Below are 20,457 nucleotides of genomic sequence, written 5' to 3' on the forward strand. Positions count from 1 at the left end.
ATTTAGAAGTTCAGGAATCCCACGTGACGTCACCGGGAGGATGATGTAATGCTTCTGTAAATAGAACGTATTGTAATCTCGCTCCAGTCCAACGTGGTTCCTCTCTGGAGCGCCGCTTGTCCCTCTCTACTTGTAGGTAAGCCTCCGCAATTTACTTCCATTCACCAAACTTTCAACAGCGAGCGCTCGCCTGACGCCGACTCAGTCTGCTGAATGTGTCTGTGTGTGTTTATGTGTTGTTTTTTAACGCTACTGGGAAGTTAACGGAGAAGTTTGGAGCTTAGCGGAGTGTCCCGGTGAAGTCTCATCATCAGGCGGACGAGGCTGAGCGCGAGTGTCTATTTAGGGGGGTGTGACAGCACTCTCCATACAGCTGTGCCGGGCTTGTTTATGAGTTGAACAGGTTGTTAAACGGAGCGGTAGAGACAGGAAACACACCGGCATGTTCTCGGGGACACGTACAGACGCTGACCGGACCATTTGCGGGTCAGAACCGCTGCGTAATTTGCGCTGAATGAGCTCCCAGCCGGCGCGAGCTTGTCGATGTTGTTGACATTCATCCATCAAACATGGCAACTTTGGGAAGTAGAAAGTAAGTAAAGTTGGCTCATTGTTTTAAAAGCTGGATGTTGTAGATGATTCACAAGCACATGGTGGTTTTTAAAACTGTATTATGTCATTCATTGTGACAAGAGGAGGCGGGAAAAAATCTCATGACTTAGTTGCCCCAAAGGTATTAAAAAAATCAACGCAGAGGCTAATCCGTTTTGAATTGGCAACATGTTGCCTTGTCTGTTGTTGGATTTATGTATTAAGGGTGACGTCATTGCGCATTGATGTAACCGCTCTGACAGAAGGTTTTGCTGAAAATGTGCTGAGTGTGCTCATCTTGTACAAGTGCTGCTGAAAGAGGGACAGAGAGGTGAAAAGTGGTGATGGACCTCCAGTTATCTACCCATCTATTTATCTGTTTATTTAAATATCACATTATGTAATGTGGATATAAGGAAGAAGCTGTATATTGCAGTTACTGTACATAGACACCTACTGTCTTTTTCAATAGTTTCTAAGTTACTTATCTATCTCTACCTGTGTTGTTGTGGACACTTGCTTGCTTGATCCATTTTGTTACACACAAACAAACACACGATCACACACACACCTATGAAGTCACCTCTACTAGCAGGGGTTGGAAAATGGGGGCTGAGGCAGGTTCAAACCTGTCAGGAGTAGTCCTCCACTGCAGCCCTCCCTCCGCCACCTCCCACCCTCATTCCTGCTCTCTTCCATTCATTGTGTCCTCCTCCTTCTCTCTCTCCCTCTCGTTCTCTCTCTGCCACTTGCCCTTTCCATTCCTCTCTCCATCACCCTAATGTCACTCTCCAAACCTCCCCCCCACCACCACCAACACCCACCCCACACACTTTCCATTTCTTATGGAAGCATGTACTTTTGCCCTCTCCCTCCTCGCTCCTCTCTTACGCTCTCACTCTTTCCCATAACATCAGGACTCACTTTACTGTCTTCTCAGCGCTTTCTGCTCACGCACACCCAAAGTTTGCTTGAGGGGAAAGCGTGTGTGTACCTGTGAATAAGTGTCCCACGCATTTCTCAACAATTCTCGATCGCTTCCTCCTCCTCCCTGCAACTGTTGGTTAAAGTTAAGCGAGGGGGTCACCCTGTTGACCTCTCTACAAGTGTGTGAGTCCTGTTTGGGGCACACACAGCTCAGAGGAACGCCTGAGGCCAGGGAGTTAGAGGCTTCTTCCTTTCCTCCCAGTGGAAAATGAGGGGTCAGCAGCAGTGGCACTTCAAATAAATCATAATTACCCCCCATCTCTGGTTTAATATCTCCACTGAGGAGCTGGGTTAGCGCTGCATGTGGGTTTATCATTGTGCTCTGTTCTGTGTTTGTGTTATTTTTACCCCGTGACGACTTTATTTTTATGCATAGCAAGTGTGTATTCTCTCATCACGCTTGTATTATTAACTGATGCCCTGTTGAAAGCTTAATCACAACACACTTTGTTCCATAATAACCATAAAAAGTTAAGATCATGATTCCCATACGGCTATGATTCCCTTCAGGTGCTTACACGTTATTAGTAATATGTAATGAATAGTTAGGGTAAACACAAACAGACTGTATTTATTATAGTCCTCGTCCTAATAAAAATGACTCCCTGGCATACACTGCGATGCCGTTGCTCTCCCGCTGGCACCAAAGGGATCATTTTCCTGGAGATAATGTTGTGTCTCTGGGTGAAACATCCATCATCTGTGGCATCGACCTCATTACACACCGCTTCCACAATGAAGACGTGATAATAGGAGTATAACTGTATCATACCAGCTCGGTGCCTGATTTATCTGAGGGCATTGTCTTTGTGTAATTAAAAATATAGAACTTCAGGCTGCCCGCTGAATGAAAGCGTCACACAGGAACTGTGAGCTGAGAGAGAAACTGCAGTTCCCCATATGACGAGGATGCAGGCTAATGTGTTGTTCTTGCTTCTTCTGTTTTGTAGGCTTGTGTATGACATGAATGACAAACAGGACAGGCCTTATGTGTGCGGCGCCCCAGGCTGCTCTCAGGTCAGTTGGATACAGTATGTTTGTGTTACTCGTGCACCAAAACAGCAATAATGAAAATTATTTCGCAGGAAAACGAAGCCTGTGATTATCAGTATCAAACTGGATTATTAACCTGACAGACTAAGATAATTAATTGTTTGTGCCAGAATAGTCATTATCACATGATTATAAACTGTGGACAGGAGGATAATAATAGGATTTTCAAGATTTCATATTTAAGGTTTTATTTGACACATTAAATACAGGGTGGCATTCAAGCATTCATTTATTACTTCTGTGTCATACCAGATTTGGCCCATCCCACATGGCATTACAAGACACTACTGTTTTCCACACACCCTCTGGTCTTGCCTATGTAAAGATTGTGAGAAAGGAAAGAAAACACAAACTTAAAACAAAAATAGTATCCAAATTTAACTGTTCACACAAGGAACGATCAAATATTTACAGATTATCTTTGTTTTCTCTTCTCCCAGGCTTTCTCCAAATAAATGACAAGGTTATACGTTTCGTATGTGAACAGCCGTCTCAGTCTTTTTACATCAACTGTATTCACAAATATATTTTTTCTTGCTAAACAAAGCTCAGTTTAAAACAAAAAAAGGAAAGTGAAACCCTAAATGGAGCTCATTTTCTATATTGTTAAGGCAACACATTGGACAGATTTTGTTTCAGCACTGAAACAAATATGAAACTGGGGTAACAGGTTCTCAATCACAACATTTTGAATGTCAAACTATTAATTTTCTGCATTCTGGAGATTTTTTTGCATCAATTTGTGCCATTTTTCTGTATTAATTTGTCGCGCAAAATGTTTTTGTCAAAACACAGACATCCTCTGGCACTTTCATGTCTTTTTTTGGGCAGGACAAATGCACATGTTCTAAATATTGATCCCCAGAAATGTACATCTGGACTGATCCAATTTTTATCCTCTAGATCAGGGGTGTCCAAACTTTTCTGAATGTGGGCCAGTTATGTGAAAATACCCGGGGGCCAGTTGCATCTCATATCATATGGGTTATTTAAAACGCAAAATGACACACAAATGAGACAAAGGCAACTGTTTAAAGCCTCACTAAACCCAAAACAATGTGCATATATCATACACTCAAGACTGTGCTTAAAGGGCTGGTGTGCAATAAATAATAAGAGTAAAATATTTCTATATATACATTATAAATATACATGTTTCATTCATTTATCATCTGAAATAATAAATATTCTGAAATACTCAACTGACTAAAACCATCATGACTGATTAGTCAGCTATAGGAGGCGTCATCTGATTTATCTGAACATGTCATCATGTTACACAGCTGCACGCATCTCCTCATATCTTTCTCCTTCTGTCGCTGTGCTGCAGCGCTTCCAGTTAGAGGAGCATCTAATCATCCACAGCCACAAGCATGAGATGTCCCTCAAGTTCTCCTCCATCAAGGCGGATACGGCTTTTACTGGTGAGTGAGCGCAGACCAAACCACCTACAGAAAAAAAAAACACATTGCCTGTCTTGTTTCCCACGTTCACTTAGAACTCATATGAAGTTTGTGTGTGCCTTCCTTATCTCCCCGTGACCATGAATAATCTTCACGTTTTCACTGCTATCTGTGATAACCTCGTTTCAGAATCGGTGCTTGATGAAAAAATGATGACGCCACGTTATACAGTAGGAAATCAGATAAGCTCGATACAGGCTTCCTTCCCTCAGATGGTCTGTGCTGTGAAACAGAGCTGCTCGTGTTGCAACATGTTCAGTGTACTCCATCAGATTAGGCCAAACACACTGATGACACCATCGGTGACCGATTTTGATTTAAAAACACAGGGAGTGAGGTGTGCACGGGTCAACATAACCCTTCTTAGATATTTTACTCTTCATTTGGATAATGTTCAAAGTAAAGTGGACAGTGAGGGGGGTGCAGGTGGGTACAGGAGAGAATCTTATACCTCATTTTGCTACTGGATACACCAGTGTTTGACAATGACACTGTATTAGTTTGCTGATTAAGTGAACATATATTGACCAATATCAGTTGGACAGTTAGTTTGATTTATTACTACAAACACTAGGTTACGTCCTGTAAATATTAGGGCTGCAACTATTATTTTCATTGCCAATCGATTAGTTGATTGGGCCATAAAATGTCAGTAAATGGTGAGAAATGTTGATCAGTGTTTCCCAGAGCCCAAGATGACATCCTCAAATGTCTTGTTTGTCCACAGCCCAAAGATATTCAGTTAACTGTCTTACAGGAGTAAAGAAACCACAAAAAAATCACTTTTAAGAAACTGAGAATTTTGACTTTTCTTCTTAAAAATACTCAAACCGATTAGTGGATTATCAAATTAGTTGGTGATTAATTTAATAGCTGACAACTAATCAATTATTCATTGCAGCTCTAGTAAATATGCTGCAGTGAAGCTGAGCATTTTCTTGATTAATCACATAATTCTTTTGTCTGTTAAGTCTCACAAAATAGCCAAAAAAATAGAAAGTAAATCATAAATACCCACTGCCCAAGATGACACCTTCAGATAACTTTTCTTGGCCAATTATTACCATTATAAAATACAGAGAAAAGCGGAACATATTCACAGTTGACACTGGAACTAAAAAAATGTTTTGCATGTTTGCTTGAAAAATTAAAAGAAAACCAAAATAGAAATTCCACATCCGCTTCCACTTATTTTTCCCTTAACAGTGGATAGAAGAAAAGTCATAAAGCCAAACCAAAGAGAACTGATGTATCATGGGAGTCAGTGTGGAGAGTTTGTGTCATTCGATAGTCTAAATGCTGCTGTAGACAGTTTTGTAATTACAGAACTAAGAATTAGGGAAAAGCAGCTTTCAAAAGAACCATAATCAAACAATATGTGTGCACTGCATGTAAGAACAAAGTATTAATGCTGTGGTTCTTACTCTTCTAAGACATTAAATAAAACATATTGCAGCCATTTTAAATGCAAAACAACATTTAAGACATTTTTTTCCCAGGTGCGCGTCACAACTTTAATGCTGTAAAAGTGAAAGCCCCTACGAAGCCGTTCTAGCCAAGCATTGTTCTCTATTGCGCCGCCATGATCCAGACTCATGGTCAGAAAGCTGCCATGTGACACCGTCTGTTACCATAGAAACAGCTGTCCATCTGGATGTAAGCATGAGCACCTAACCTCTGCAGACTCTCCCTCTGCTCTCTCTCTATATCTCTCTGTCCTGCAGCCTGTCACGCCTCCTGCAGGAAATCTTATGTCAAAACAAAGAGCCTGGCTGACCTTTGACCCCTGCATGTTTAGACGGCTCAAAGAGACGGGCTGATGTTATCACAGTGAAAGACAGAGAGCGGCGGCCGAGAGGAGGCTTGTTTCTCCTCTTGGCATTGCAGTGTGGACGGCAGGGCTGCGATACATGAATGTCTCTTCGTCTTTAACCCTGTTTGTGTATTTGTGTGTGATGCTTCCAGACCAGACGCCAACGCCAACAAGATTTTTGCAGAACTGTGAAGAGGTTGGTCTGTTCAAGGAGATAGAGGAGGAGTTTCTTCAAGCACAAGAAGAGGAGAAGTGCAAACAGGTACATTTCACACAACATTTTAAACCAAAAAGTAGCAGAAACTCTAATATTTTAATATTCTGTCTCTGGCTGATGATAGCTTAAAAAGAACAAGAATCAAAACGCAATGTTGACTTGTGCCGTATTGCTGATAGTTGTTTGCTTGTGAGGTCTGTCAGGTTAGCGTTTTGAGTGACACTTGAGTGTGAGAGAGATAAAAGCAGTCAGACCCAATTAGACGACTGCAGATATCTGACCTGCTGCGAGGAAAGACACACCGGGCGATCACATTCTCCCTTGCAAATTAAACAGCTAGACATCAAACACACAAGCACGTGCACACACACGCACTTTTGCGCGCATGCACACATCAAAATCACCTCAGATCACAAACAACACACTAACTGAAAGCAGATACTGCCAGTTCAAAATGCTCCCAGCTGACTGTCGCTCCCACTTCTCGCCACAGACGCTGTCTCACAATGGGCCGTCCTGTATGAACCAGCAGCAGCTCAAACCCCAGCTTCAGCTCCAGCACCCACCCCAGCCTCAGCACCCACATCCCCAGCCGCCGCTGCACCATCCCCAGACACATCCCCTGCAGCACCCTCAGTCTCATGGCCCCTTGATGGGCCCCAGCTGCAGCCTGGCTGCCCAGCAAGCTCTGTCCTCCTCGCAGTCCGGATCAGTCATCACCCAGGCTCCTTCCACCCTCACACACTCAGGGTGAGTACGGCTGCATGCACACATGCATACCTAAAGGCATCCATACACATGCAGTAAAGATTTTACTTCATCTGTTCATCCATGGAGCAACACTCCGTCTCTTCATCACACACATATTTCCTTTTAATGTTGCCTTTTCTCGCTCTTTCTTCCTCTCCTTCACCCTGTCTCGCCCATCCTGTTTTGGACGTATTATAACTCATTCTGTCTGGCACAGACCGGCATTTCCCCCTGCATAATTTATCACGGCACTAATGAACTGAGAGAGAGGAGGGGAAAAAAATCAAACATCAATTTACTGAGAGAACAAAGTCGTAGCAAAAGAGATGGAGAACCGCTGCACGACACCCACTCAAACCCACTGACACTACCCACCCTGCCACCCAAACACTGCCTCTGTTATGTCTGTTAAGACTCAGAACCAGAGTCTCTCCGCGCCTGTGCGGCTCCCATGGCTCCCTGGTTATCACCCAGTTCAACAGACAGATTAGAGGAGTCTCTGTCTTTCATCTGACCAGCTCCCAGCAGCTGCTTTCCCTCTTCCTGACAGTTTAACTTTGGATTTGGATTTATGTCATCTGAGTATCTCATTAAATATACTGTGGGTTTAATGAAAAATGTCACACCAATTTAACTCGCAGCGTGCTGTTTGATGTGAAAAATGGTCTTGTTATATTTTAGCCATGTCAAATTAAGATTTATTAAATTAATCCCCAATTAAAATTCCACATGACTTCAGGCAATGGAAATAGCAACATTGTGGCTGACAATACATGCAGCTCCTTAACTGTCTTATACATATATAAAGATACATCTACAAATAAGCAGATACACATGCATATACATATCCATGTACATACACTCATATACATAGGAATTTCTTCAGTCATACAACAAAACAGACGTAGCATGTATTTACTGAGTAACATAATTAACTGTAAAAATTAACAGCATTGATTTAGTGCAGATTTTATACACAACATTTATACGTTCCACAGTTTTAATCTAACGTGCATAGTTTGCAATTGGTAATTCTGCTGGATTAGGATAAATATTTCTAATTATAAGTATTTAAAATGTATTTTTATTCCAAGAAAAATCAGTTTTTGCTGCATTTTATTTTGCTCAAACTTAATTTTTCTCAAACACTTGGGCTTAAATTAACACTTAAATTAACTTTATTTATTCCTGAAACTTCTGTCAGCACTTTTCAGCTTCTTTCCCTAAATGTATTGCGACTGCCGCTTCTGCTCTTTTAGTATTTTAATCATTTCAAAAGTTTTCAGCATAGTTATCACCTAATAAATCAAAATGAGACGTTTCATTACTACATTTGTAACACTGGCAAATGTCTTCTGGACATTTTTAATGCCTTTATTGGAAAGTAGAGACAGACAGGAAATAAGAGGAGAGAGATAGACAAGAGAATGACATACAATAAAGGTCTCACTTCACATGGTTGGTGCCTTAAACCCCAGCTCACCAGGACGCGTCACATTTGTAGCACTGTTCTTAATTCTTTGGAGCCTAAGGAGGAATTTTAAAGCTTCTCTTATCTCACCTCTCAGACTTACAAAATAAAAGCCCTCTGATTCCTCCTTGCAACACATATTGTAGATAAACAACGCCTCAGTCACTCCCTACAGTTGATCAGATGAACCAAGTTACCAAAAGTAAGTCAATGACATAATAAGCTCCACACATCTGTCCAGGACCAGACAGGACAGGACAGGACAGTGGGGAGAGTGCCGACGCTTGATTGTGGTACATAAATCAGTGCCAGCTGAATCCAGACAGCATGTTAGTCAGTGAGACCAGCTAAGTGTTACTAAATGAACCATGGATCGTGTGTCTGACTGTTTCCCCTCATGTTTACGACCGGTTTCCATAGCGACCTGGTCTCTGAGTGTCTGGCTCTTGGCCCGGTCGAACTGTTGTGGTTACGTTAGGAAATGCTGTTTTGGTTTGTCTGTACTTTGTTGTATGTTAAAACGGGCCGCATACCCCAGATTCAGTGATGACATCATTGCTGATGACCTCAGCGCGGCCAGTGAGGCCCACGCCGTCCGATTGGCTGAGAGCCAGAGCGGTTAGGTCAGCACATGGCACCCCGGGTCTCTACATCCCCCGCTGTGATCCCTGAGCTTCTCTCCTCCCTCTCAAGCTGTCACTTTTTCCCATATCTCTGTTTTCTTTCACTTTTTTCACCTCATAGTTTCCATCGTCGTTGCTTCACCTCAGACTTCTGTTTACGCCTTTTTTTTCCACATACAATAACATTTTCCTTTTTTTCATTCAATGGATGATTTGTTCAGTTTTAAAGTGTCGTTTCACCTAAATCATGAAACAGCATATTCTCTCACTCTCATTAACTTCTAGTGGTTTTCAGCTTTGTAGATAGTTTAGATTTTATGTGACCACATTTACCCCTTTGAGATGTCTTCCTCCTTCCAGAGTTGCCAGGTTTGACTGAGACCAAACGGCCCAATAAGAACCTCAGATAGGCCTGTCTTCTCCCCATTTTCTCCAGAGGGGTGTGATGGCATTTTGTTAAACAACACACACATTTCTGCAGCTTTGTTGCAAATGTACCTGCATCCAGACAACACTCAGATCCTCCTATTTTTGTGGCATAATAGGAGTGCAAGAAGAAATATGAGTCCGAAGACATGCCTCAAGATTTTTTCTATTTAGGGCCGCAACTAACAAGTACATTTACCAATCTATCGATTATTTTCTTGATTAGGTGTTTGGTCCACAAAATGTTAGTGAAAAATGTTGATCAGTGTTTCCCAAAGCCTAAGATAACGTTTCTTAAATGTCTTGTTTTGTCTAAAACCCAGAGATATTCAGTTTACTGTCATAGAGGAGGAAAGAAACAAGAATATTTTCACATTCATGAAGATGGAATCAGAGACTTTCCTGTTTGTTTGTTTTTTAAACTTACTCCAGCAGATTAATCAATGATCAAATTAGTTGTCGATTAATTTGATAGTTGACAAGTAATTGATTGATCGTTGCAGCGCTAATTCTTTAAGTATAAGTTGAGGCAAACTCAAAACCACCACAGTTACAATTATGAGACAGTATATCTTTTTAAAATGATTTATTTTCTACATTAAACAGATGAAACAGATTTTACAAGGCTTTTATCACACAGTCATGAATCAATAATAATTTGAATAGGGAAAAATAGCCAGATTTAACTGCCCAAATTACAAAAAAAATACATATTTATATTTCTACTCACCTAATCAAATGATATGTTGCCCATTTTGGATGAAAACAGACAATTCTGGCAGCATATGCTCCAGAATGGAACTTAAATTGTGGGTGTTCACTGAACTGAAAAAGGACTTTTAAAGATTTTAAACTTGAAAAAACTCTTTCCAGAAACACGTGTCCCCATTATTTCGGGTAATACACAAAACAAGTTTTCATTCAGCAGACAGAAGCTCCAATGAAAACTGTTCTGAGTGAGGTTTGTCAATTATGCAGAGTAACAGGGACAAGGTTTGAGCACCCCCAAAAATCCAGTCACCTCCACTGTATTGGGAGACAGAAATCCAGTGCATTGAAACCTCTTCTATCCTCTATCACGGCATTGATTCATGTCATTTATTTATCCTTCGTTCCCACATTGATCTTTTTTGTCTATCCATCTCAGCCTCACCCCCATCTGCCATTAAAGCTATAAATGTTTCAACTTGCACCTCTCTCTGAACTGGGTTAGTGAAACTTTAGCTGTGGATAGCTCTCTGGCATGACTCGTCCCTCTCTCCCTCTCTCTGTGGCTGACCACAGGCCGGTTCCCGGGCCGCTGTCATCCCTCCTCCACATGCGGAACAGACACAGACAACCGCTGCCAGCCTCCTTACCTGGCACGCTTCCAGACCCCGCCATGCAAGGGGCATCTGCTCAGCACATGCCCGTAAGTTTGGGAGACTCACACACACACACATTTGCATTCAGACACGCGTGCATTATGATTTATAGATGCAGGTATAGTGGCCAAAGTGGTCAAGATCCCCGAGTTAGAAATATTCATGGCTGACAGAAAAAATCACTTCGCTCTTGTGTATGAATTAATCAAAAGTGTCAAACTCCTAATGGATGTGACCTTGTGGGGAACTCTTTATACCTGAGGTTATGTATGTGCTGAAGCTTTTTCTTGTCACGGTTGAAAGGTTATTTTTGTATCAATTTCTTTCCTTCTTCAGATAGAGAAGCAGATGTCGTGTATAATGGGTATACCAGGTCCTGTACACAACCCCTCCTGTTCCTCACCTCAGGTACAGACCAGACTGATATTTTCTTACTGCTTCCTACTGTTTCTTCCTTTCTCCTCCGGTATGAACACTATTCTTTCGACTGTATGAGCACAACATATATTATATGACAACACAAAGTAAAGCTGGACCCCCCCAAAATTCCTATGTCAGTTGCTCACCTTGTGTTATGATGACTTTGTGAAAAGAAACTTAGTTTTTCTTCTGGTGGCACGGTGGAGCAGTTAGCATTGTCGCCTCACAGCAAGAGGGTTCCTGTTTTGAACCTGGGGTGGGGGAGCCCTTCTGTGTGGAGTTTGCATGTTCTCCCTTTGTTTACTCTGGGTACTCCAGCTTCCTCCTAGCCTGGTTCCAGACCATAGACCCCACCCACTCAACTGAGTAGGCTTGCATCTCTGGTCTGGCATACTGCAATGAATTTGCGATTTATCTCGTCCAAACGATGGAAGGACCAATGAACGCCGGGGGTGGGGGCGGGTCTAGCGATTAGCCAATCAGCGTCACGCTAATGGTGACCGCTGCAGATCCTACAGACCACATTAACGATGCTATCGAGGTATTTCGCCACTACTCGCGTTAATGGAGGACCAAATTAAGGAAGCTGCTAAACTGGATTTAATGGCAATGCAGCTGGGCGTGCACGACGACGGAGACATTTTAAACGGGTAATGCTCGCTTGTGTTCGGCACCCCCGAGGCTGGATACTAAATGACGTCAGATTCTGGGTGAGTCGTTGATCTCTACTGATTGGTTAGGGAAAAATCAAATTCCCTCCCCCTTGTAAATCGCCTTCAATGGAGGCGATGTCAGACTGAAAGTTCTGGGAGCTTCAGTCTGACACTCAGGCTAGCTTCCTCCCACAGTCCAAAGACATGCAGGTTAACTGGTGACTCTAAATTGTCCGTAAGTGTGAATGTGAGTGTGAGTGGTTGTCTGTCTCTGTGTTAGCCCTGTGATAGTCTGGCGACCTGTCCAGGGTGTACCCCGCCTCTCGCCCAGTGTCTGCTACGACAGGATCCAAATCCAGATCTTGGGAGAGAAACAAGCAACCAGGGCTATGGAAACAAGCCCAAAAGAAGCGACTATCATACATTTGGTGGCGTTTAGAGAGCAAGCCCAAATAAGCAACTACACTTTAGAAACAAGCCCAAAAAACCACAACCCGCGACTACCAATATTTGTTAGCGACTTTACAAAAAAACAAGCCCAAAGTCGCAGCTAATAAGCGGACTTGGCAACCCTGCAGCTTGTCCTCCTCACATTTCTTCCATCCTCCTGCATGCTGATGTGGGATGTATCCCACCTCTCATTGACTGATGCTCTTTGTCAGTCGTGTCAGACTTCTCCAGTTTTCTAGCATGCCAGATATCCAGTCTGAGTCACAGATGAGGGGGCGACTTGCTCGTAGGCTTGTTCACACATGAGGACTCGTCGTGGCAGACTATCTGCTGACTCACCTCCGACCCAAGGTGGCTCTAAAGATCCTCTGTGATGTCAAAATCGCGGTGAAAATCGTGTAGATCCTCTGTGATGTCAAAATCGCGGTGAAAATCGTGTAATGTGAACTAGCCTTTAGTTGCTCACTTTACAGCAGGAAATGGCACTTAATGATAAAAGGTGTGTGCTGGAAATTTACTGTACTTAAAAATATAGTGTTTTTTTGTTTGTTTTTTTTGTTTGCGAGTCACTTGAATGGGCCCACGACCCACTTTTGAACTGCGACCCACCCAATGGAAACCACTGCCTTAAAGGAATACACAGAAACACAGATTCGCTTTACAACGGAGATTTAGTCGTAGATTTATACCATATTTGTACAGTGAGCATGGCGCTACCACTTGCAGCTGGTGAGCTCACTAACTGACATGTTATATTGCTTTTAATTCAGCCCTGGTCCACACATACACAGGTGATTTTAAGAACAAAGCTTTTCCCTCCTCAGTTCTCAAAAAAAAAAAAAAAAATCAAATCCACACAAGCACTGTCGAATGAAAACTCGAAAACACAGTTGAAGCACTGTGAGGAGCTGACAAAAGCCAGACCTGGAGGGCTACCTGGAGCAGTGACCCCTGTAAGACATTCTGACGCCTCTGTTCCTCCACATAGTCAAACAGTAACTGTGCATTTATATATAAACATGTTAAAAGTTCTGTTAGCAAGGTTAGAGGCAGCACTATTTTGGTCACATTGGCCATTGCACGAAATGTGAAGCATGACAAAGAAGATAACAGCGTGCACTCTGACAACACAAGCCCAAAGCTCCGTTTTCCGTGTCTGCACTGACAAAAGAGTCTGAAAATCTTCACCCTGGATGAAGTTTTATACAAGGTCTATTTTCAGTGACCTAAAATTCAGCTTGCTCAGGCATCAGATGCATTTTCAAATATACCTGTGTACATATGAACTAAAAACTGAGGAGCAAAAATAACAATGTGCAGTTTCACTGGGGGACAGACTATTTCCTGGTTCTAGTACTCAATAGATTCAATTGTTGTCTTCATATTTTTGTGTACATTTTTGTAGAGATTACAATGAGACAGAACATGTTAATTTAGAGGTGCTGGTAGGCAGATTTTGTAAACTTTGGACAGAGCCAGGCCAGCTCTTTCCACTCTTTATGCTGAGATAAACGAACCATCTACCAGCTGCTTGCCTTATATTTAACAGACAAATGTGAGATTGGTAGAAATGTTAGCATCTAATTCCATGCCAGAAAGTGAATACGTTTATTTCCCAAAATGTCGAACTATTCCTTTAACTGTTAATGATTCCACCGTTCTCATCTCTACCCTAAAATTAAGGCCACAAAACACACTATGCCTTTGGCTTAATCCTTTCTAATCAGGATGGACAGGAAACAGAGTGTAACTCTACACTCTAACACACACACACACACACACACACACAGGTCCGCATCGCAGGAAGTCACAATCTACATGCTCTCCCTGGCCTTCTTGGTTGTTTTATTTTCCTTGTGTCAACATGCTCTCAATCTCTCCCCTTGTAAATTTTATATTTCCTCTTTCTAGGTGCATGTAGTATGAATTGTTAAATATATGTGTGCTATCAAAAGCAACTTCAAAGGGAAAACTGTGAAATCGCCCTGCATCCACGCACACACACACGCACACACACAGGTTATGACTTCATGTGAAGAGCTTGTATATAGAGTGGCAAAAGAAAAGTGGTTTCAGGTTTCAGAGCTGCTCAGGTCGCAGGTTCAAATCTGAACCTCTCTTCTTTGTACACACACATACACACACACACACACCTCTTCTCCAGACCAATATAATTTTATTCTTTTGTAATTTAGTCTCGTCAAGGTGTTGTGTTTTGCATTTCCAAGGTGTGAAACAGGACTCCGCTTCTGTAAAACCACAGGAGGTGTATTAACATGCCTCGTCGTCGTACAGTAACTCCACACTCAGCTGAAGTGGAAAAGTAAACGTTTAACAAGTGGATCAGTGTTTCATGTACAGTTCTGTGTCTTCATTCACTGATCCCTCCAGACAGAAATATCAACGTGGTGTGTCATCCAGGCCAAGGAGACCCATGATGTAATCACAGGCCCCAGTGTCAGGGTGTTTCTATGTAGTAAACAGAGCTGAAATACTCGTGTCCCGTCCTGCTCAGTGTGTGCGGCTGTGCGTGCGTATGTGTGTTTGACTGGCAGCCTGGCTGGCTGGCAAAGCTGGCACAGACAGCGCGGTGACCTCATCCTTGGCACCCGCTAAATGTGCTCCCTTTTTTCGTCGTTGAATGGTTGAAGAGGGGGAAAAAAAATCTGCTTCTTCTCTTAAAGAAATATTGTGTAACAGGGAACAGATAGCAATATTGCTGGGGAGGGGTGGGGGGGTGATGTCATGCTCTAAACATGACCTCTCCCTCTCTCACCGTCTCCTCTGCTGAGTGTAGGAGAAAGGTGAGATGAGGTTTAATTTAGCTCTTACAGTCTGTTTAGTCAGATGATACGCGGGAATGATAAAGTGTGAAGGTATCAAGCTTCAGACTGCAGCATTTATTGGAACACATTATCCCTCTTATCTACGCTGGTTTTCACGCTTGTGGATAATTAGGAGAAAAGGCGATGATGGGCTAAGTGGGACACTGTGGCTGATCATTTTAGTTTTGAGACACGCAGAGGTACAACACTGTGGGAACTGGTCACAAAGGCTTGTTTGACCTGAAGTGGCCTGTAGGTTAAATAGCTTATCTGCTGTTACCAATTTAGCCGCTGTTGGGGGTCGAACATACCCCACCCAGTATGAGAGAGATGGAAAATGTTTATGTATATCCACAAGCTCTTCATATAAGTGTTTAGCTTAACACACATCAGCTCAAACGTGGCTTCATAACCAGGTGGGGACCACGGCGACAGCAGTGGGCAGTATTTAAACATACTGTTGGTGAGATATGTGTTTAGTCTGTGTGTTTTATCATTTGTGTGTCACATCAAGATACTCATGGAAACAGGATTTTGTGTTTTCTCAATTTATCCTTTTTATAGGGAAAATTAAAACTGATAAATTAATGTGCTGAATTTTACAACCTATACTTCTATAAAATACTAAAGATGGCTTAAATTTGTCACATGTTCCTGTACGATGGTATCCAAAGGGCTCGTAAACAGACTGATTGTCTCCAATAAACGGGAGTTAGAGAAGTTGACTGAATATAACCATACACTCTGTGAATGATTTAATGCATTGTAAAAGTTGCAGAAAAAGATTAGACCACACTAATATTATTAGTAAGATACTATTTGGAGAATAAGATTTTAGGTGGCTTTTATTTCATTTCATTTTATTTTATATGATTTTATTTTATTTTAATTATCAATAATTTATTAAAATTGAGAATTTTGTTCAAAGACCTTTTTTTTAGGTTGATGATGTCATAAAATACAACAAAAGACATTCAAAGCTTCATTCAAAAACCTCAACAGAAACTTTGAGTGTTAAAGAATTACATTATCTAAGAGATATGGAAATGATGTTGCAAAGAACATTGTTGACCTCTATGGCCACAACACACTCAACTAACTGGGACACCTTTGATTTAAAGGTGGTCTCTGTCTAGTTACCAGGAGTTCAGGCGTAATGTGTGTGAGTAAAGTAGGGTAAAGGGCTTTGAGGAGGTGAGATTTGTAATGAAAAATCACCATGATCCAGGCTATAAAGGTGTTGCCAAATCCAGTCCTCCAGTGCTTCAATAAGAGAAATCCATTATATACATTTGTCTGCCTCTAGTTACATAATGGCCACGGCAGAGGCCCTTTAATGCTCAGAATACAAATGATCATAACATGACATGCATTAGAAAATGATTCACCAGGGTGGTAGAGCTGTAGTTAACAGGATCTGAGGCATCTTCGCCCTTCTTTAATAATAGATATACACAGGCCTAATAGACGGAGGTTGGAGGAACTTGTTTGCCCACAGGTGTTAAAATCTTAAGAGCGTCCTGTGTCCCATTTCCACGGTATGCCTTGACTCAGCAATATCTCCTTTTTTAACTATAGTACCTCCTCAGTTTAGGCAGGGTTCTCAGCTGATCGCCATAGGGACACAGCGTGACATCATCCTCAACATCTTTTGATGGTAGCTTGGCTGTTTAAAAATGTCAGGTTTATGCAGGATGTCCTGTGTCTTGCTACGATTCTCTCTGACCAATAAGTGATCTGCAGTGATCAAACTTCACCTTCTAATTTTGGCTCAGCTTGCTTTTAACCTTTACTACAGTGGTGCCAAAAAAAGTACCAGGTACCAGTGACTGTTCACAACTTTTAGTAATGGAAAACCAAAAAAGAAGGAGTCAAGCTGAGTAGCGCTGTGCCACACCATGCAGTGGAAATCTGGCGTGATAAAATCCAACCCTAAATCCATGTAGGCTCAGCTGAATTGAAGTCGTTTTAAATTCATCAATACACAAAGGTTATCTAGACCCCAGTGTTTCCACCAGTACCCTTAGATGTGGGCGGGGTTGTTGTCACTCACTGCTGCATCCAGCACTCGCTATATTTCCTCCTCACCGGCGACACAGATGGAAGTCTGCACCTCGTTTATCGTGACCGTCCTCCACTGACTAGTCAACAGACTGCAGTGTTCACAGCTCCACCTTTTAGTACCAGATCTGTGTGCTAGGTACCCCAGCAGAGGGGGGACCAAAACTGGGGATGGTACAGAACAGTTCCATTGGTACCATCCACAACTTTTCACAACGGAAACGGAAAAAAAGTGTACCAAACTGAACCGTACCATACTGCTCGGTGGAAACAGGGCTTGAATTTCACATATGAAAATAACTTGATTGGCCCCACATGTCCCAGGGTGCACCTGGGGGATTTTAAAAACAGATGCAACCACTCTTCTTCTTATGTCCTCTTATACCATGTTAACCGGCCTTTGAGATAGTTGAGAGTTGAAAATGTCTGTAACATTCCTAGAGGCCATAATAAACTCAGAAGGAATGTGCAGTTTAAATGAGAGGATGTGAAAATATACAGGTTATAATGAGAGGGTCAATTACTGAGGCTCCTCTGTGGTTATCTTTCTTTTAAAGACATGACATGTACAACTCTTTGTCTGTGGGTTTAGAAAATATCCCATTTATAGTATATGTGAAGTTTGCCTGTTGTACATCGGTTTAGGTGATTGTCCTGCACATGTGCTAGAATTAATTATGTATGTTGAATGCTTTGTACAGTACATCACATTTGTACTTATTCAATCTTTTTATCTCCTCTCAGAGATCCAAACAGACGCTGGGCCATCATTTCCCGCAGCACCACCCAGCAATGGTCGGCATCAACAACCCCGTGACACCCATGGGTCACATGATGGAGATGATGTCACAGCGTCATCAGGCACCTCCACTACAACACCACCATCATCCTCATCATCCACAGCTTCCGGCTCCACCCCTCACCTTCCAACAGCGATGCCATGCTCCACCTCCGCAGCATCTCGGAGGCACCCATAGCCACCACGCTCAGGCTCACCAAGCACCTCCTCCTCATCTGCACCAGGGCTCGCCTCCTGCACCTCCCCTGTCTGTTCCGGCACAGGTACGGATGCTTTATGTTCACTGATCAGCTTAGTGATGATGCACCTGGTGTCATGTTTCTGCATTCAGGCACTTTTAAAATGTTTTTTTGTTTTGCAGTTATCACCAGTTGCACAGCAGATGCAGCCCTCCCATCTACCCCACTCCCAGCATGCAGTGCAGGCAGGTGGTAGCTGCAGCGGTGGAGGAGGGGGCAACCGTCGCAGGAGGACAGCAGAGCAGGACCCTGACGAGCGCAGGCAGAAGTTCCTGGAGCGTAACCGGGCCGCAGCCACCCGCTGCCGACAGAAGAGGAAAGTGTGGGTGTCGTCGCTGGAGAAGAAAGCTGAAGAGTTGACGCACACAAACCTGCAGCTACAGGTGAGACACGCTCTGTGCACGCACACAAGTACGCACCATCTGCACTTCAAGGATACTTAATGCTTCTCTGTGTGTTTCCAGAACGAGGTGACGTCATTGAGGTCGGAGGTGGGTCAGCTGAAGCAGATTCTGCTCACCCACAAGGACTGTCCCGTCACCGCCCGGCAGAGAGAGGCACAGGGGTACCCCAGTGAGTAAAACCTCCTACCCTGCTCCCCTTCGCTAGAAATCTCAGCAGCTTTTCCAGACGCCTGACACCAGTCATCTCCATCCACCAATGAGGGTATAACTCAGATACCCTGTATGTGCACATAAAGGAATACTCCATGGCTACATTTTGCTACCTGTCAGCACACACAGGGACCTTAAACTGTTTCTTAAAGAGAGCAGCTGAACAGCACTTAAGAGTAAAGACTCAGCTTTTAACCCCACAGTCTCCAAATATGAGTACATGCACTTTTATTCCTACAGAGAGCCAATCAGAGGAAAGCACTGCACTCTCAATTCAAAGGAATGCATTTTTCATTTCCATATTCATACTCATTTAATGAACCAGATCTTGTTGGTATTTGAAATAAAGTGCAATTCAAAATTCTGGCGTTTTGCCGTGCAGACCAGCTTGCACTCCAGGCAGACTAACGTTAATGGTTAATGGTATGTGACCCTAAAATGAAAGAAAAAATACAGCACCTTGTGGCCTAAATGGAAGCAGCCATTATGTTTTAAGTGTTCAGAGAACAAAGACGGATGCAATATTGGCATGTTCGTATATTTCTATTGTTGTCTTTTTACCTGTATGTACAGTATTCATTTGTTAAAATAAAAGAGATATTTTCCTTTAATTCGAGCCGCAGTGGGTTTTCATTCATCTGCATGCACATGCTCACAAACCCTGCCCACACAACGGACAATCCACACAGGATCAGTGACTCTGATTGACAGCTGTCTCTGTGTCCAGCTGCAGGGGTGAGCCCAGGAGGAAGTCCCACCCCTGTAGGTCCTGGGTCTCATCTGCAGGCCGTCCAACACAACAGCATCTCCACCTCATCGACAGCTGGAGGCGACACAGGGCACGACCTCCGGCCTGGACGCTAGCCCTCGCCACATAGAGGAGGGGTGAGGGACTGGATGGCTGAATCCTGCCAGACTGAATTATCTCTCTGTCATAACTTCACTAAAGTCTCACTCAGCTGTGGATCTCTTTACATTGTAGATGAAATACTGAACTGGATAGGTGAATTCATAAATCCATGTGAACACTGATAACATTATTATCATCTTTCTTTTCTGGTTGGAGAGGAAACCAGAACCACATACTGATACATTTCCATAACAGGTGCAAAAAAAAACCTTTCCTGAAAGCCTTGTTAAAAACTGTGATGGTTACATGGCAACTGGATCCTGTGTTTATTCAGAAAATGTCTGTTTCTGCTCACACGAATCTCACCATTGCCTCACTGACTATGCACGCGCACAATCGAAACACATCTTGTCAGCATCTTTTGCTCTTATATCTTGCACTAATTTAAAAACAAACAGCCTATATATTAGTTTTATATTTCTAACTGAGCATCTGCATACCTTATGCCTTCTCTCTGGTGCAGATGCAGCTATGTATTTTTCTATAAATAATTCATACTAAGACAAAAATGTTTAAGATTTAAAGTCAAGCCCATGTCTGTCTTGGAAAGCCATGATTGTAAAACATGATTGTACAGTATTTTCTTTCAGGCACTTTTTTAAACTGCCCTAAGACACTAAATGACTATAAACTGCACCTTGTGTCTCAATCCCTGTCAGTTAATAAAAAAAAACTCTTATTCTGGTATTTCCTTGTGTTTTTTAATTGTTTTAAAATGTTTTCAATCG

General features: G+C 42.6%; 1 protein-coding gene across 4 annotated transcripts; it reads left to right on the forward strand.

The window, feature by feature from the left end:
- Window positions 1-53: 53 nt before the first annotated feature.
- Window positions 54-20,400, forward strand: LOC126384523 (cyclic AMP-responsive element-binding protein 5-like). 4 transcript variants are annotated; one of them, XM_050035622.1, is made up of 11 exons: window positions 54-136; window positions 2,529-2,595; window positions 3,962-4,055; window positions 6,060-6,169; window positions 6,618-6,874; window positions 10,679-10,805; window positions 11,095-11,166; window positions 17,912-18,229; window positions 18,328-18,588; window positions 18,670-18,778; window positions 19,547-20,400. In XM_050035622.1, the coding sequence occupies exons 2-11, from the start codon at window positions 2,542-2,544 to the stop codon at window positions 19,681-19,683; spliced, it is 1,539 nt and encodes a 512-aa protein (XP_049891579.1). In that variant the 5' UTR covers window positions 54-136; window positions 2,529-2,541; the 3' UTR covers window positions 19,684-20,400. The 4 variants fall into 4 exon arrangements, with proteins under 4 accessions (XP_049891579.1, XP_049891581.1, XP_049891578.1 ...); XM_050035624.1 differs by having other exon boundaries at window positions 85-132; XM_050035621.1 differs by lacking the exon at window positions 54-136 and adding an exon at window positions 160-592.
- The last annotated feature ends 57 nt before the right edge of the window (window positions 20,401-20,457 follow it).

This window comes from Epinephelus moara, chromosome 22 (assembly GCF_006386435.1).
Source record: "Epinephelus moara isolate mb chromosome 22, YSFRI_EMoa_1.0, whole genome shotgun sequence".
Taxonomy (NCBI): Eukaryota; Metazoa; Chordata; class Actinopteri; order Perciformes; family Serranidae; genus Epinephelus; species Epinephelus moara.

Excerpts from the sequence above, each read along its gene's own strand:
- LOC126384523 (XM_050035620.1), top strand. The coding sequence starts at position 2,479 with ATGACGAGGATGCAGGCTAATGTGTTGTTCTTGCTTCTTCTGTTTTGT. Across the intron at positions 6,875-10,678 it reads TCCACCCTCACACACTCAGG|GCCGGTTCCCGGGCCGCTGT; the intron begins GTGAGTACGGCT and ends GGCTGACCACAG. Across the intron at positions 18,779-19,546 it reads AGAGGCACAGGGGTACCCCA|CTGCAGGGGTGAGCCCAGGA; the intron begins GTGAGTAAAACC and ends CTCTGTGTCCAG.